The 18,638-nt window shown below is 37.3% G+C and overlaps 1 protein-coding gene across 13 annotated transcripts in view; it reads left to right on the top strand.

The window, feature by feature from the left end:
* Nucleotides 1-18,638, top strand: part of MCF2 (MCF.2 cell line derived transforming sequence) — a 126,170-nt gene that overhangs the window by 63,565 nt on the left and 43,967 nt on the right. For 5 of the 13 annotated variants that reach the window (XM_089323856.1, XM_089323852.1, XM_089323860.1 and 2 more), the window contains 9 exons: nucleotides 1,642-1,791; nucleotides 2,900-3,027; nucleotides 3,623-3,803; nucleotides 6,493-6,612; nucleotides 8,570-8,761; nucleotides 9,765-9,956; nucleotides 11,502-11,673; nucleotides 13,213-13,260; nucleotides 16,103-16,140. In XM_089323856.1, coding sequence (XP_089179982.1) covers nucleotides 1,642-1,791; nucleotides 2,900-3,027; nucleotides 3,623-3,803; nucleotides 6,493-6,612; nucleotides 8,570-8,761; nucleotides 9,765-9,956; nucleotides 11,502-11,673; nucleotides 13,213-13,260; nucleotides 16,103-16,140 — 1,221 coding nt within the window. Of the gene's footprint in view, nucleotides 1-1,641; nucleotides 1,792-2,899; nucleotides 3,028-3,618; nucleotides 3,804-6,492; nucleotides 6,613-8,569; nucleotides 8,762-9,764; nucleotides 9,957-11,501; nucleotides 11,674-13,212; nucleotides 13,261-16,102; nucleotides 16,141-18,638 lie in introns of those variants that run through there. The other 8 variants (XM_089323857.1, XM_089323854.1, XM_051831588.3 and 5 more) reach the window with 4 other exon arrangements.

Here is an 18,638-nt window from a genome sequence, read left to right as displayed (position 1 = left end):
CTAGGGAATAAGGAGATCATATTCTGCCCACCCTTTTCCTGTGGCCATGTAGTAACTCGAAGAAATAAAGGATTTGGGTTCAAATCCTGGCATTGCTGATTTTTACATCTTTGAATCTCAGTTTTCCCAACTATAAAATGGGAATAATACCTTGCCTTATAGCGATCCTGAAACTATTAAATCAGATACCAAATGCAGAATGTTTGGCACAGTGCTCAGCCTATGGCAAACACTCAATAAATAAAAGTTATTTTGTTAACCTCTTCATCCTAGTAATGCTCCTGAGGCAATTCTATTTGTAGCAAAGAGTCCTTTAGTTCTAGAAATTTGCAAATACATCTGTGCACTGTCCAGGTGTGAATCTGTGAGTGAAGTATCATGTGGTCTCTGCAGTTTGCCCTTCTTTCTGTCAGTGATTGATCAAATCCCCTAGATAAGGGAATCATTCCAAAGGAAATACTGTTTCATGATATCAGAGTTCCATTTTCCTCATCTACTTTCTTCACACGGCAGTTGCTTCAAAAATTCAGTCACATTGCATTCGTTCAAAAATTCATCCACCCATATGAAGGTTTATTGTCAAAATTAGCCATCTCTTGCTTTTATAACCTATAAAGTTTTAAATAAAAAAGCAGATACCTTGAGCTGCCTGCTAAACAGATGGTCATTTTGTCTCTACATTTTGCCCCTCTTTCTGTGAGTAACTGATTTTGGAAACAAAATAAACAACAAACCCTTACTTGCCATTTTAGGGCAACAGAACTTTTGAGATGATAATTTCTTTTTTTAAAGATTTATTTATTTATTTGAAAGTCAGAGTTACACAGGGAGAGGAGAGGCAGAGAGAGAGAAGTCTTCTGTCTGATGGTTCACTCCACCAGATGGCCGCAACGGCCGGAGGTGCGCCGATCCGAAGCCAGGAGCCAGGAGCTTCTTCTGGGTCTCCCACATGTGTGCAGGGGCCCCAGGACTTGGGCCATCTTGTACTGCTTTCCCAGGTCATAGCAGAGAGTTGGATTGGAAGAGGAGCAGCCGGGACTAGAACCGGCGTCCATATGGGATGCCAGTGCTTCAGGCCAGGGCGTTAACCTACTGTGCCCTTGAGATGATAATTTCAAATATGCTATAGTACTTATTTCAAAAGTTGTTTTCCAATTTCCTTAGGCCATCATCTTATTTTGAATGCTATTGCTTGTCCATAAATGATAATAAACAAAAAGCTGTTCTCATCTTTCTTTCAAAAGTAAAGTTGTTATAAAGCAGATTTTCAATGGCAGAGGTTAATAAAGAAACCACCGATTTTCAAGGGCATAAAACAAATTACTCAGTACACGACATCTTTAAGAAACAGTTTCCCTAAAAGAGAAGAAATAGTTTTCATCAGCATCCAATAAATAAATATCAAAATTTGGATAAAATCATCCAAAGAAGACTATTAGCCTTGCTTTTAGTTTCTTAGAAGCTTAGAGGCAAAGTTAAGAGTTGATTGCCAAGGCCAGTGCCAAATTTCCTGCAGATGAGACTTCATAGTATATGTGTTTACTTGTTATACCAAAATAAACATAAATATGATTACTGATCCACATTTTGATGTGCTGGCAGAGTTTCCTTAAAATGAAAAGAATCATTGGTTCTTTACAGGCTATAGAAAATTTTGCTCTCACAGTGAAAGAAATGGCTCAGATATTACAGTCCTTTGGAACTGAACTGGCTGAGACTGAACTACCAGGTGATATTCCTTCAATAGAAGAAATTCTGGCAATTCGTGCTGAAAGGTATCATCTGTTGAAGGTATGTCTGAGATTGGACAGAGAAAGGTTTTGAATGGTGTTTTTCTAGAAGTGTTTATGGTATCCATTTTACGCCATTGTTGTGTAAAACGAGACAAAAGACACTTAAATTGTATGTAAAAAGCTTTAAAAATAAAATTTTACAAGGCAAGAATGTCCAGGATATGGTATATCTAGGCATTTCCTTTGTGAATGATGCACGATCCTGAGAAGTTGTGTATTTGGAAATAAAGTGCTTTTTAAATGCTCCAGTATAAAAAAATCTACAATCACTTTCTTTCGGCCATGTATTCTTTATGGAAAGGCCCCCTCATTTGGAAAGTGAGGTAAGAATCTAGCATTCCACTATATCTGAATGTGCTTTAAAATGTGTTTGGAACTTATGCTTTCTATTGTGGTGGTCTTTACTGAGCTGCTACTGCTTTATTTGAATACATAAAAATATTAGCAGGGATTGGGCAGTTAGCCTAGCAGTTAAGATGCCCATGTCTCATATCAGTGTGCCTGGGTTTAATTCCTAGCTCTGTTTCCTGACTACAGCTTCCAGCCAGTGTAGACTCTGGGAGGCAGTAGTGAGGGCTCAGGAAGTTGGGTCTCTGCCACCCACATGGGAGACCTGAATATCGTTGCCAGCAGCTTCAGCTCCAATGGGGAGCTATTGTGGTTATTTGGCAGAGTGGAGCAGCTGATGGAATATCTCTCTGTCTCTCCCTCCACTTCCTCCCTTCCTCTCCCTCTTCATGTCAAGTAAATAAATAATAATTTTATGACATGTTAACTGAATAAAGTAGAATAGACTATAACTTCTACCAGCAAGAAAACGTGCACACAGAGAAAGTGGCACTTCTGCCCACAACTGTCTTGCAAAATAGTGGTTGCAATATCCATCTCAAAAGCAAGGGATTCTTGGATCCTGACAACTCTTGTTTCTGTGGTACTGAAGTATTCTTTTATTTTTCAGATAGTTATTAAAGCAATGGCCATTCTAGACCTGCTGTTTTGCTGTTTTTTTTTTTATTCTGTATGCCATAGGTGTACATTCCCTTCTATTTAGGTATTTCAAGTAAGGTGATTAATTGGCTGATACAACCTGTTGTGCCTTTATACAGAATAATCTTACAGCTGTGACCAAAGAAGGAAAAATTCTGCTAACAAATCTGGAAGTGCCTAGAGAAGCCGTCAGTTCAAGTCTTGAACGTCATCAGCAAATAAATGGTGACTGGCAAACTGTTAATAAGTGAGTACTCCCTTTTTGGATTAGAGTTACTTATTTTATATTTTTGGAAGAGAACTGGGCATTTTTGCTGCATTCTATTATGTATTAAAGTATTCCCAGACCTTTGAGAATCCGAGAACTCCTTCCAGGGGTGTCTCAAATATTAGCTGGCTTGCAGAATAAATTCTGTGGGCATTGATTGCCATTGTTTAAATCAAGTAGACTTAATCATTTACTATGACTTTGCCTATAATTCTTTTTTTAAAAAGATTTATTTATTAATTGAGAGAGTTATAGACAGAGTGCGAGAGACAGAGAGGGAGGCCTTCCAGCCACTTGTTCACTCCCCCCAGCTGGCCACAGCAGCCAGAACTGGGCCAATCTGAAGCCAGGAGCCAGGAGCTTCTTTTGGGTCTCCGACATGGGTGGCATGGGTCCAAGCACTTGGGCCATTTTCCACTGCTTTCCCAGGCCATCAGCAGGGAGCTGGATTGGAATTGAGGCAGCTGGGACTTGAACCTGTGCCCATATGGGATGCTGGCGCTGCAGGTAGAGGCTTAATCTACTATGCCATGGTGCTTGCCCCTTTGCCTATAATTCTTAATTCCCCAGCCAGATCTAGGTGCATGCCTCCAAGACAGATGGTTGGTTTTAAGGAATTCTTTGACTTTTATTTGTTAAGACTGTTGGCTCAAGTACATGATATGGAAATAGCTTTTGATGGATTTTGGGAAAAACATCAATTAAAGATGGAGCAGTATCTGCAACTATGGAAATTTGAGCAAGATTTTCAAGAGGTCAGTGAAAACATTTCTTTATACATTTTTTTTCATTGTGTCAGAGGTTGTTAAGCCCTAACGATCAGAAATCCAATATTGCAAGATGCTTACAGCTATAAAGTGGTTAAAAAAAAGGAGGCAAGTAAGGGTGAATCTTGACTTAGAATGAAGAAAACCTATAATCAAGTGCCCAAATTTCTCCTCCTTTGGCTTACTCATTTCCTGTGAGAAAGTGCTTAAGCATCAACATGTATGACAGGGACAAAGTTGCCTTCTTCCTTGAGGTTTGTTATTCAAATTTATTTTAGGTATAAAGTGCTTTCAGACTGTGAGATAGCTTCCCAAGGAAATAATATTAACTTCTTTCTTGGTTTTTAAATATAATGTACCTATGATGACCATGTGATCTAAGAGACATTCTTTTGATCCAGTAAGTTTATTTCTATGTAAAAGCCTGATGTATGAAATGAAATCCTGTTTAGTTCTGCATATTCCAGTTGGACCCTCATGGATAATCCATCATATATGGAAAGATACACAAATTTTGTTTCTTCCTTTTTTTTGTAGTCTTCACCAATCTCTTCACAATCTCTTTCATAGTATTAGAACAGGAGATCCAGGGAAAACTCTTTTCATCTCTCTGTATGTGTCCAGTTTGTTTTCAGCCTCTGACTGGCTCACTTGCTTTGTATTCCATTTGTTCTAGCAAAATTAGATTGGATAAGAGCATTGCATTCTGGACACAGGACTCATTTGCTAGCAGCCTTTTTCCTTCTTTTGAAACGCCATGTTCTCTGTGAAACTGCCTGAAGCAAGAATAGGTTACATTTCTCTTGGTCCTTGCAGATGTATGTGCCTCTCCCTACTCCCCAACCAAATACATGCAAAATAGCACTTTAAAAAAATATACATCTGTGTATGTGTTCATTTGTATCCATACTAAGTTTGTCTCCTCTGGTTATATTCTATTATGCCAATTCATAGTTATCTCTGATCAGTATTGTAATCTCACTGACATGCTCTGTACCTCAGTGATGGGCGGATAGGAGTTTAGGAGTTTAGCCTTAAAACAAATGTGGGAGTTCAAACTGACAGAAAACTTGCAAACATGAGAAAAGTGGAAACACTCTCCTTACATTAACTTGCTGATACTATTTTGCCACATTTGCTTTATCATTTCTGTTCCTCCCCTCAGATATAGGTAAGTATATATTTATAAAGATATATATATATATACATATAAATTGTTCTGACAAAAAATATTTTTCTGACCCATTCGAAAGTGAGTTACAAAAATGATGGTTCCTGTCCCCTAAATACAAGAATATTCCCCTAAATAAGATATTTTCAAAATTTTCATGGAAACTGCATATTATAAAAAGATTATCTATGGACTTCAAATATTTTTGCCCCAAGACAAATTTTAATACTATTTTTATGAACTTTTTGAAATACCCTTGTATAAACATAGGGTAGTTATCGAATTCACTACATTTAACAATGTGATACTTTTATATTATCTGTTATTGATGTTTCACTTCTGTCAGTTGAGTCAGTAATGTCCTTTATGAAATTTCTTTTTCCTCCAGGATCCAATCTGGAGGCAGGTATTGCCTGGTTGTCATGCTCCTTTAGTATCTTTGAATCTAGAACATTTGTCTTTTATATCACTGACATTTTGAATTATACCGTCTTTTTAAAATAAAATAATCTTCATTTTGGACTTCATTTCATTGTTTCATGATTAGATTTAGTATGTGTATGACCAGCTAAAATATGACATAAGCGATGGACTCTTCTCAGGATATCACATCTGAAAGTGAATGGTGCTCACCTTCTGCTCATTGTGGATGTGGATTTTGACTACCCTGTCAGGGTGTTGTTGAATTTCTCCAGTGTATGGTTACAGTTTTCCTCCTTGTATCTAGTAGAAAATGATTGTGGAGAAAATTTCAACACAAATATGTTGTTCCTCATTAACATTTCCCCAGGTTTAACGTCTATTTATGTTTCTTGCCTAAGCCAAAAGCCAAACTTTATTGCTATGTCAGTTACAATGATTTTCCAATCCTAGTGACCCTTCATGTTTATCAGTCCACTCTAGGCATTCCACCAAAGCAAGAGCTTTTTCTTCTCCTTGCTCATTGAATGTTTTGATTCATAGATTCCTACTTTTTTCAGAGTCTAATTCATGACTTCTTGACTACTCTATCCTTGTGACATATCCCAACATTGACTTTCTGCCATGAATAGATATTCCAAGCTCATCTTGTAGCTATTCTGCCTCAGATCTTTTAGGATCCCTTTTTTTTTCCTCTTGAGAAATGATAGTAAAGATCTGCATATGGGTGCCAGGAGTGCTCATTGCTCCTAGGACCATTTACTATTGAACTGGGGAATAAACCCACCCATTCACACACACATACACATGTGCATACTTTTATGTCTACATATGTGGAAATACATGCCCACACATAAATGCCTGCCCATGAACATAGTGGTATTTTATGTTATGGGTTTGCACTGATATTTAGGAGGTTAAATTTTAGCATATTCTATTTCTGTGATCAAATAAAATATTTCACAACATTTGTGGTTTTTCCATGTTGATACTTTTCTTTAATAGGATTTCCTACAAACCTTCATCACATAAAGGGGAAGTGCTTGACAATTTGTATGCTTTTAAAACTTCATTTTATATTTTTAGCTTGTGACTAAAGTTGAATTTCTACTGAACCAACAAGCAGAGCTGGCTGATGTAACAGGGAATATAGCTCAAATAAAACAAAAAATAAAAATATTGGAAAATTTAGATGAAAATTCTCAGGTAAGATTACATTTCAGATGTTTTCTCTCTATATAGAACATAATAGTTATGTTTTGGGAGGACTAAATAATATAAACCCATACTGTGATTAATCTCATAACAACTTTCTGTATAATTGGCACAATTATATTGATTTATATTTTGTCTTATTCTATGTGTACTGGGGATTACCCTACAGTTGTGTCATGTTGTTGTAAAGGGAAACCACTGAAATAATGGTGCAAGCTGTTTTAACCCCCCAAATAGAAAAGGGTGTAAGTTATTTTAGAGAAGTGAGAAAAACGTCTATCAGAAATGATATTTGGTGCTTGGTGATGATGGAAATGTATAGGAATTTAATCAGTTAAGTACCCACTATATGATGTATGTAGTTGAACCAAACCCAGATTCACATAACACATCTACTTAAGTCTTTCTAGTTGTATGACTTGGGGTAAATTTATTTCTGAGCTTCAATGTCCTCCTTTGTAAATTGCCCATAAAGTACCCTACTTTTTTAAAAAAATATTTGAAAGGGAAGAGAGAGAGAGAGAGAGAGAGAGAAAATCTTCTATCCATTGGTTTAGTCCTGAAATGGCTACAAATGCCAAGCTAGGACAGGATGATACCAGGAGCTAGGAGCTCTATTCTGGTATCTGACATGGGTGGCATGGGTCTAAGCACTTGGGACATCTTCCACTGCTTTCCCAGGCTCATTAGCAGGAAGATGGGTAAGAAGCAGAGCACCAGTTCTGATATGGGATACTGGCATTGTAGGTGGCAGCTTTGCTCACTGTACCACAATGCCCAGCCCCACGTGACCTACTGTGTAGAGGGATGGTGAGGATTCATTTAGATGTACATAAAGCACTTAGCACAACACCCATAAGTACTCAAAGGGGACAGTGTCATCATTGCTGCTAGTCTTAAAGCTTTGACTCAAGACTTTAGTTCTTAAAAAACTCTGACTTAATTCTTTTGTTGTATATATGAAAGGTAAGCGATGCTTTTTAAGATATATTATCAGCAAGTAAATAGATTTAGGGGTAAACCATAAGCATGTAAAAACAAAAACTTGGAGGCAGCAATTACAATAGCCAGTTCTAGAATTATGCTGGTAGATCTCTGTGATGATGGGGCAACTTACATAATCTTATGGTATAGTAGAAAGAGAAGGCAAACTGGCTTACAAACTAGAAGGCTTTGTTTCAGTTTTTGCTTGCTTTTAATAGCTTTTCTCATTTTTAGTTGTGTTAAAAGTACATAACATAAAATTTGCCATCTAAAACATTTTAAGTGTTTTGTTCATTAGTGTGATGCATATTTACAGTGTTGGTCAACACTCCAGAATGTTCGCCTGCTGTAAAACCGAAACTGTGTACCCATTCAACAGTAGCTCCTCATTTTAATCCCGTTTAGATACTTCCTTGTTCTGGGCTTCAATTTTCTTTATTTAAAATTTCTTGAACTCCTGCTAGGTGTCCATCACTACACTGGGGGAGTCAATAGTTGACAGGGTGAAAGCAAGGTTGCTCAGATCCCTTTTGACATGGAAGTCCTATGAGACTTAGCTCAGTAATGTTATGTACTCAACTGAGGGGCAATTGTAGTGAGATTTGCAAGGGCATAATGATATAAAATATATTACTTTTTGTTTGGCTGTTATGTTCCTCCATATATATGCACATATACATATACATATACATATGATTCTGTTTGAAATCTGCACATACCAGGAGGGGCAAATCTCATTTACATTCACATTCTGGGCAGGATGGTTATTTTCAGTTTGTGTAACCAGTGTGAGTTACTGATGACCTCACTGCTGTAACTGTGTTTTTGCAGCCTAGAGAAGTATGGCATCAGATCATGTTTTCAGCAGTCTCTCTTGCTCAATTTGGTTCTTCATTATTTTATTTTTTTCCTCTACATGCACAGAGATTGTGTAGTCATTATTTTCTTTCTTTCTTAAAATCAGGATCTATTAGCAAAGTCCCGGTTTCTGATACTGCATGGACACAGGCTTGCATCAAATCACCATTATGCACTTGATTTAATCTGCCAGAGGTGCAATGAGTTACGTTACCTTTCTGATATTTTGATTAATGAGATCAAAGCCAAACGAATACAGCTCAGCAGGACCTTCAAAATGCATAAACTACTACAGCAGGTAGTATGATACAAAATGATTCATTGTTGAGCAATTTTATAATTTTATTTCCTAGGTCCTTCTGGCCTGGCATACTTTGCCCCTCTCCCTCATGGTATACATTTTATCTTCTCACAGGTTGTATGGTCAAGGTCTAGTGTAGCTTTGGAATTAAACTTGTAAGATATCTGAAGGACTCAGTTTGATTATGCTTTTTAATCCATCTACCTATGCAGTATTCATGGCAGATTCAGTATAGTACAGATTTTGCCCTCTGTTCTGAACATTGAGGTTGTGGTAGTGATGGCTTCCTTTCTATTTTGAGCACATCTCTGAAGCCTCTACTGGTAACAGTTTGCGCTGAGAACACTTTTGGAAGACTAAGTTGTATTTTACTGAAGCCTGAGGCTCCTTCCACATTTCATATTACAGTATGAAATAAAATAAAGTCAACAGTGACTAGAAAATATTCCTCCATGTCTTGTGAGTCTAACCCATTTCATGATTAGGCAAGGAATCAAAAGGAATATAAAATAGGGTTATCACTTCAAGACATCATATCTGAACATAAACATTAGAATCTGTACATCTTCTCCAGGAAGGAATCTTTTATTCTTGTCCTCAGCAACCATTAAGCATTTATATACTTTGTATCTTGCTAGGAGTTTCATATTTCAGTTATTGAGTTTGGGAAAATAACATACAACTAAGGTGTTAGTGTTGAAAAAATGGTCCAACTCCTGCTGCAGAATAAATTACCTATTATGAAATAAATGCATTGCTTCCCAATCTTGGCTGTGTATCAGCAATACCTGTAGAGCTCTGGAGAACTATAGATGTCTGGCTTAGGGCCCAGAACTATTGAATCAGAATTTCTGGGGGCAGAACCTAGAGAATTTTATTTTTAAATAGCTCTGAAAGCAATTCGGATTCACAGAAGCCAGGACATGGTAACTATTCTCTTAATGGCAAATCTATTTCCTATCTATTCATTCATGCTTCTTTTCTTGATTTTTCTCACCAGGCTCGTCAGTGCTGTGATGAAGGAGAATGTCTTCTAGCTAATCAGGAAATTGATAAATTTCAGTCTAAAGAGGATGTTCAGAAAGCCATTCAAGACATTGAAAATTTTCTTGAAATGGCTCTGCCCTTTATAAATTATGATCCTGATTCCCTACAGTATGAGTTTGATGTAATTTTATCTCCTGAACTCAAGGTAGGTGACTTTTTCTCAAACAAAACAATTTTTAAAAAGTGATAATATAGTAAGGTGGGTGAGAATCACAGCTAATGTCAGCATGCACTTAGGCAGTCCTTTTAAAGATTGGGGTGATAGTGTCACTGTTAAGCATCAAAGGATCCAAGGCATATGCCTGTTTTATAATGAAAGTAATTTTTCTTTTGAGCTCTGAATCCTTTTTTTAAAAACTCTTTCCCTACATTAAGAGCTCTTGTGTACATTTTCTTGTACATCCTTGGAGAAAGGTCCAAATAATGTTCTAGAACACTGGGCTCATGTCAGGAGCATTGTACCCTAAATTATTTTGTGCTGCAGTCACCAGCTGTTGCTCTGTGAACAGAAATCTGGCTTTCCTATCAGTTTTTTAAATTTATTTTTACTTTTTTATTTTTTGTCAAGCAGAGTTAGACAGTGTGAGAGGGAGACAGAGAGAGAGTTATAGACAGTGAGAGAGAGACAGAGAGAAAGGTCTTCCTTCCATTGGTTCACTCCCCTAATGGCTGCCATGGCCGGTGCTGCGAAGATCCAAAGCCAAGAGCTGGGTGCTTCCTCCTGGTCTCCCATGCGGGTGCAGGGACCCAAGCACTTGGGCCATCCTTCACTGCCTTCCTGGGCCACAGCAGAGAGCTGGACTGGAAGAGGAGCAACCAGGACTAGAACCCGGGATGCTGGCACCGCAGGCAGAGGATTAGCCAAGTGAGCCTGGGTGCCAGCCTCCTATCAATTTTTGAATGAAGGGATAAAGAAAAAATCTTGGTCTTTTTGGGGAAGTAGGAGTAGGTGGAAGAAACTGGTGATAGCAGGTGGAGACCTCTAGTTTCATTGAGTCCTGCCCCCTTGGAGATGACTTGAAGGACTCTTTTTACACTGCAGATAAGGGCATTTGTGATGCTATTTGCTGCTAATATGTATAGTTGACTCTAAGATTGGAGCAGCATCTAAACTCATGCCTCACTGAATCCTAGGAGGTGACCCAGAAAATCAGAAATACAGTCTTGGCAATAATTGCATGATTCTCTGGAAGCGACCAAGATTGTCACTAGCTGCCTTAAAGTATTTGTGACCCATTATCCGTCACTGGCTCTGAGGAGCCTGTTACAATGTGGAGACCCATAAAGAGAGGGTCCCACAGGCTAAAAATGTACGGAGTACAATGACACTGTTACTCATTTAACTACTTTTATAATTTAGTGGCTTTCTCATGCTAAACAGGAAAGAGTAATATTTCTCCTTTCCCAGCAATTATGCCTCCCAGCAAAAGAGGGAAAATCATTCTACCCAGTGACCAATTTTATGGATTCTTGATAAATTTCTTTTCCAGGTCATTTTGGTTGAGACCTTGGTTTTATATCCACATGAAGAGAACACATTAATCTGTTTTCTGTCACTTTCCTAAATTTCTTCCTGCTATATTTTAAACTATAAATTCATATTTTGACTGTCTAAATCTGAGAAATGTAATAGTATTTGTACTGAATCCACTTCTGAAAATATTTTATAGAATTCTTATGCAACCTACAGGTTCAAATGCAGACTGTACAACTGAAGCTTGAAAACATTCGGAGCATATTTGAAAACCAACAGGCTGGTTTTAGGAACTTGACAGATAAACATGTGAGGCCAATCCAATTCATGGTACCTGCATCTGAAAATTTGATCAGATCTAGAGCTCCATTTTTTCCACCTAAACATGGTAAAAATACCTTACATTCACTTTTTCTATCCCTTTTTTGCTTTGATACTGTTTGCCTTATTGTTCTTTATGTAAATAGCAAATTCTTTATTTAACTCTGATAAGTTGCAATTTTATGTCAGCATCTGGTCATATTTAAGTTACATTGTGCAAGGCAGGGGTCATGTTGAGATTATTATACAGTAGTAAAATACAGTAGTAATATAATATAGTACAGAGTCATGAACATCTTAAGACTTAGTCCTCCAGCTTTACAAATGAGTATGAAGATGTTATCAGCATTAAAGTCACATATTTCTTCAGTAAGTGGAGGATAGCTTCTGTACTTCTATACACATATGTGTACATGCATACACACATATTTGCTGCTATTCTAGGATGATAAAGTATTACTTGGTTCTAACAAGCTCTGGTAAGTGCATGGCTTAGATAATAGGACAGATTGCCTTTTTAAAATAACTGCTAGTAAACCAAATACTTTTGTTGATAGTTTGTTGTTACATAGTCCATTGTCTAGTTTTAATGTTTGTAGACTACTTTGAACCATTTAATATTGACTTCATTTCTAAGTTCTATGGAAAAATAATTATCCTCATAATATTGTTGAACCACTCTGAAATAAGATGGTCCTATTGCCCCAATAGCTCCCTTGAGTTGCCTTTTTGGAGTCTCTTAGAGTAATTTGGTCTTGGGACTCTAACTTAGTGCAATGGGTAAACCTGGAACTAAATTTAGTTTCTCTGATCTAAATAGAATTAGAGGGCTAATTAGTATAGAAGAAATGCTTTGAAGTACAGAGAAGGCTTATGGCAGTGGAAATGATCATAAAAATACAGCTTATTCCCCACACAGATCAAATTAAAAATAGGTGATGAAATCAGGTAAATCGGTTAATGCAATGAAAGTTAGATAGTTAATAATTATGAAACACAAATATACTCACAAATAAAACTATAAAAACACTTTAAATGAAGTGTTGCCTATATTAAAGATACTTCAAAGATACTGGAAATATCAGCAATAATGAAGAGTAAAAAGTACAAGAAAATCCTTAAAGGGTATAAACATCAGCAGCTACAGGAATAAAAATAGGATAGATTGATATCCTTAAGCAAAAGAGAGACCTAACTTAGATTTCTGGCTCCATTTATTGGTTGTGTGACTTTGGATAGTTCACATAACCTCTCTCAGCCTCAGTTTCTTTGTCTATAAAATAGGGACAATAATACCTATTGACTTTGAAGGGTCATTGTAAAGAACAAGTGTAAAAAATTGTAGACTATGAGTAGTGCTCAATGAACTGGACCACACCTTTTCTCTGGTTAAGGCTTCTTGCTTAGTAGTTCTCTAAAAGCTCAACTCCTTTCAAGGGGTTCTTACAGTAGTGAACCTTACGTTGAGAAACAGAGGCTCTGCATAGACTGTCCAAGACCCACTCAAATCAGTAGTCACTCAAAAGTATGTTTTGTTCTGGGTGGTTTCATTTTTTTTTTTCTTTCTGATATTCCTATTTAATGGCTTTGCACTTTTTTTCTGCAGTGGGAATTGGATACTCTTTCTTTCAAGCATGTAAACTTTTTTCAAAAGGTACCCATCTTTATTATATTTATCACCAATACATTTTCTGAGTTTGTGTACATGTGAAAAACCAGTTTGGCATCTAAAATCAGCAACAATTCATTCTTGAATTCTGCCTGCAAGTAACTCTTTTCCTTTTGTGGTAACAGTCATTCACTATCTTCTCTTAGCATTAAACTGACCTTGGAAAATTACTATGTTAAAAGTAGATTATGCTACTAAACTGAGTATCTTTCATAAAAGGACCCATTGAAAAGGAAAAACAAGTAATGATGTCAAAGTGAATCAGGCTTTCTTTCCTTTGAGATGCTTGTGTCTTCCACAATCCAACTATTTGTTGGGAAGGGCTTGAATTTGCTTCAGTTTAAGACTACCTAATGTATTTATGAGGAAGACGGCAGCTTAATGAATAAATGGCATGGGAGGATAAAGATTTTATTCATTATCAATCGTCATTTGTGAATTAAATCAAATCATAATTTATGCTATAAACCTTGGTCATTTTACCCCATTGATCTGTGAATACTGAGGATTAGCAATCTATTCCACACAACTCTTTAAGATTTTTGTTTGCTAAGCCAATCATATAAGATTTGATCAAATGAAAACATGTTAATTTTTCATATAAAAGAGTCAAACTGTTTTTTTGTTGTTGTTATTCTTTGATTTGTTCATTTTTTTCTTTGCATCAAAGAGAATCTTGCACCTAGGACAGTGCCTGACAACTACCAGGATGTAATAAATACTGGTTGAATTGGCATTGAGTCCAGAGGGGATTTATGGAAGGATATTGCTAGTGAGGGACGAAATGTAAAATGGGATTTGAGCTCCTAAATCCCTGTCTCTAGTCTAGATCTTTCTCCTAAGATTCAGACTTGTGTTTACAATCTGCCTCCCCTGACTTTGAATTCTCTATAGGAAACTCAGACTCAACGTAACCCAAATTAACTCATCTCTGCTGTAGACCTTCTCTTCCTCATTTCGGCGAATAAAACAGTTATTCCAATAGTTACCCAAGCCAGGGACTTTGGGTTCTTACTCTCCATCTCTAATAGGTCAAAAACTCCTGTGGCTGTTTATCCCCTAAGTGTCTCAAACCCATCTACTTCTTTCCAGCCCTATTGCCATCCTTATTGCCACTTTCCTAGTCCAAGCTAACATCCTCTGTGGCCTTAACAACTGCAATAGTCTAATATCCCTGTCTCCCCTCTTCCTGTGTCTTACCTTGTGGACGTTATACATACTGTTTTCTTTCTGCAACACTCTTCCCTTCCCCCTCTCTTTCTGCTTTACTGGCTCCTACTCCTCAATAAGATAGCCTATCTTTAGGCCTCTTCCTTCAGGTAAGCTATTCTTCCCCATCTTCCTTCTCCCCACACCTCAGTTCAGGTAAGTGTTCATGCTATGTGATAACAAGCCATCCTGCTTGTCTTCTCAGTCTAAGTGTAATCGCCCACTTTCTGTCTCTCTTGCTAGACTGTAAGCTCTCTAAGGGCAGGGACCATGTGCAGTGCATCTTTTTATCCTCCATACCAGAGCTGCACACATACTATAGGTTCTGAGATATGTTATATATACTTACATTTTTGAAATAATTAGTACATCTTCCTTGCTTTTAAGAAAAATGATGTGTTTCTCTGAAGTTGTATGTACATTCCTTTTTGCATCTATCTCTTATTAAATTTGCAACAAATTAGTTAGTAAAGCAAATAATTGTTCCCTAAGTTGCCTTTAGAAATAAATTCAGATCTGTATATATCAGGTTATTTAAAGTGGGGGAAATATTGGTATTTATTGAGAAGTTGATTATGCATTATACTTCCCACCAAGTCATATATATATGTGTATATATACATATATATGTGTATATATATACACACATAGACATATATAGATATATGATCATATCAGCACAAAGTTTACATATGAAAGTGAAGTATAGAGCCAAGCCTCTCTCTGTATGCCTGACATTGGCCACTTACAGTATGGAGGAAAGGACAAAAAGTATGTTCCTTCCATGGACAGAAGGGACCCATGCAGCCTGTATGAGTGACAACCTTTTCAGCAGGCCTGAAATTTGGTACTTAAACAATCTAGCCTTTGGTTGAACCATGCCTTTAGCTTTGTAGAAACATCTTGACTTCATCCTTAATAATGCAGGGGCTCACCATTTATAAACTGAACACTTAAAAAAAATAAAGATTAAAGCCTTGAATTTTGATGGCATTTTAACATGTATTGGAAACGTTTTATGTAGTGGTTAGAAACATGTATTCTGAAAGTAGTCTGTATGGATTTAAATACCACCTTGGCTTTTTGGACAAGATATTGAACTTAGTTTTTTACAAAATGGAGATAGATACCATTACCTACCTCTTAGGGCATCTTTGAGGATTAAAAATGAAAATGCACTGCTAGGGCTTTAAACAGTGCCTGGTATGTAGTAAGTGCTAAATAATTGTCAGATTCTTTGATTACTAGGTTAAATTTAGATGTTTTTGGAAAGTCTTTTTGATCCAGTTAATCCTTGAGCTACAATCTGATTAAATGCTTACATATTAGAATGCATACTAGGTCTGCAAATAATAATGGTCACTCCTAGACCTGTGCTCTGCAAGTAAGTGAATGTTTGATGCATGAGAGAATGAGTGAATATTGTAGCAAGATTGTGCTCAGTAGGCTGAAATCATATAGATAAGTCTAACTAATCACCATCTTCTATGTTGTAATTTTACTAATATAAACATGTTGGAACATTAATTCTCTATTTAATAAATATGCATATGCTTTCTAATTCAAAGTGCTGGCTTTAATTCTGGTTTGAAATTCTTCTTTCGCATTTCTCTACCAGGGAAGAAGACATGGAGACAAAATCAGAGTGACTTAAAAGTAAATATCATTAATTAATTCAACATTGACTTTATTGCTATAGTTGCAGAACTGATGTGAAGGCTTACCCCATATTTTTCATTCACTAGACCAATACTCTGCATTTGTAAGGCTGTTTAATCTAAAAGAAAAAAAAAAACTATTGCTACATTGTGCCTAATTGCAGTGCTGGCATAGGAGCAGTTTCTCAAATCCTGGCTCAAATTCAGAATCATTTCTGTAGAACATCTGATAGGAGTTCTAGCTTCTCTTCACCACCATCTACCCTCACTTTAATAAACCTAAATAAGTGTTGCACCTTATGACGGGAGAAGCTTTCTTTCACAAGTGATTCCATTCCTGCAGTATGAAGCACGGACAGAAGACAGGTCGTAATGAACCAGGCAGAGGCTAACCCAACCTCAAAATAAGACATCCATTTGTTTCTTGAGACGCAAAGTAGTCCCCATCAACCTTAGTTTCACTTTCTGTGGCTTTACACAGCCATGTTCAATTGTAGTACGAAAATACCGAATGGACAATTCCAAAAATAGCCAACTGACAAATTTAAATGATTTTTATGTCAATATACTGTAATAATTATTCCATTTAGTTATTAGCTGTTGTTAATATCTTCCTGTGTCTAGTATATAAATTAAACTTTGACATAGGTATGCATATGAGAATGTTTTCAATAAGTTCATGGAAAATGGATAGTATAAAAATCTAAGCATGATTTCAAAATATTTTGCACCAAAACAAACTTGATTTTAATGCTATTTTTCACGAACCATTTAAAGTTCCCTCCTATGTATAAATAGGAAAAACATAGTATATATAGGGTTTGATCCTCTCCATGGTTTCAGACATCCACTGGGGGTCTTGGAAGATATCCTCCACAGATAAGGAGGGACTATTACACAGGATTCCTTCCCTCTCAGTTATCTGTGATAGTCTGATATCAGCAGTGGAGAGCATCACAATAGCTGCAAAGCCTTACATTTTCTTTGTGTGTTCTTGATGGTAAAGGAAAACACGAAGATATTTCCAAGAGGTAGTAGATTATAGTGAGACAAATTGTAGAGCTAGACTGCCTGGCTTTGAATGCCAGTTCCATCACTTACTGGTTGTATAACCTTGCATATTCTCTGGAAATTAGTTTTAATTAATAAAATAGTGATAATAATAGAACACCCTCATCATGAAATTCGTGGAAAGATAAAACTATCTGGCTAGTACTGCGGCTCACTTGGCTAATCCTCCGCTAGTGGCGCTGGCACCCCGGGTTCTAGTCCCGGTCGGGGCGCCGGATTCTGTCCCGGTTGCCCCCCTTCCAGTCCAGCTCTCTGCTGTGGCCTGGGAGTGCAGTGGAGGATGGCCCAGGTCCTTGGGCCCTGCACCCACATGGGAGACCAGGAGAAGCACCTGGCTCCTGGCTTCGAATTGGCGCAATGCGCCGGCCGTAATGCGCTGGCCGTAGCGGCCATTTTGGGGGTGAACCAACGGAAAAAAGAAGACCTCTCTCTCTCTCTCTCTCTCTCACTGTCTAACTCTGCCTGTCAAAAAAAAAACTATCTAACATTTCTGAAATACTTCTAACAATGCATTGTGCCTGGTAGTGTTCTAAGGTTTTTAAATAACTGTTAGTAGGCTATTGACTTTCCTACAGTGATGTACCAGGACTGGTTATCATATTGTGTAGCCAGAACTCTGATTTTCAAGAAAGAAGTAGGATAAATGCCAAATTTCATAGTCTTACCATGTTTTGGTTTTAGTTTCAACTCCTGATACTTTGGCATTCTTCTGTATGGGTTTTTTCTCTTGCATAAGCCCAGGGACAATATATGAGGCTACAGTTGTATACATTTTCTTGGTGGGTTTCTAGCTAATAAACAAAGTTCCAAAGTGCAGTCTTCAAATTCAGGTCAATTTGTATAACCCTTGGTTATCTAAAAATATAAATTTGTGTTTCAAATCTTTCCACACCTGTGTCTCAGAAATCTCTAGAAACAGATAGTGATACCTATCTTTTAGGTATAGTATGATGTATTTTTAGTCTTAATTGTGTTGTATGGAAATGATAATGATTGGCGTATTCAACAGCCATAACAAATCAAAGAACACCTTAGAAGAGGAAGTATGATAAAGTTGGCAGAGATTGGACTTTGATACTTGGACTACACTATATTTTTTTTTATTTATTTATTTGACAGATAGAGTTATAGACAGTGAGAAAGAGACAGAGAGAAAGGTCTTCCTTCCGTTGGTTCACTCCCCAAATGGCTGCTACAGCTGGCGCTGTGCTGATCCAAAGCCAGGAGCCGGGTGCTTCTTCCTGGTCTCCCATGCAGGTGCAGGGCCCATGTACCTGGGCTATCCTCCACTGCCTATCCAGGCCACAGCAGAGAGCTGGACTGGAAGAGGAGCAGCTGGGACTAGAACCCAGAATCCATATGGGATGCTGGTGCCACAGGTGGAGGATTAACCAAGCGAGACATGGCGCTGGCCCAGACTACACT

Source organism: Oryctolagus cuniculus, chromosome X (genome assembly GCF_051225735.1).
Source record: "Oryctolagus cuniculus isolate XC-2025 breed Fujian yellow rabbit chromosome X, ASM5122573v1, whole genome shotgun sequence".
Classification (NCBI taxonomy): Eukaryota; Metazoa; Chordata; class Mammalia; order Lagomorpha; family Leporidae; genus Oryctolagus; species Oryctolagus cuniculus.
Note: the sequence above shows the minus strand (reverse complement) of the source record. Positions and strands in the feature narration are given on the sequence as shown.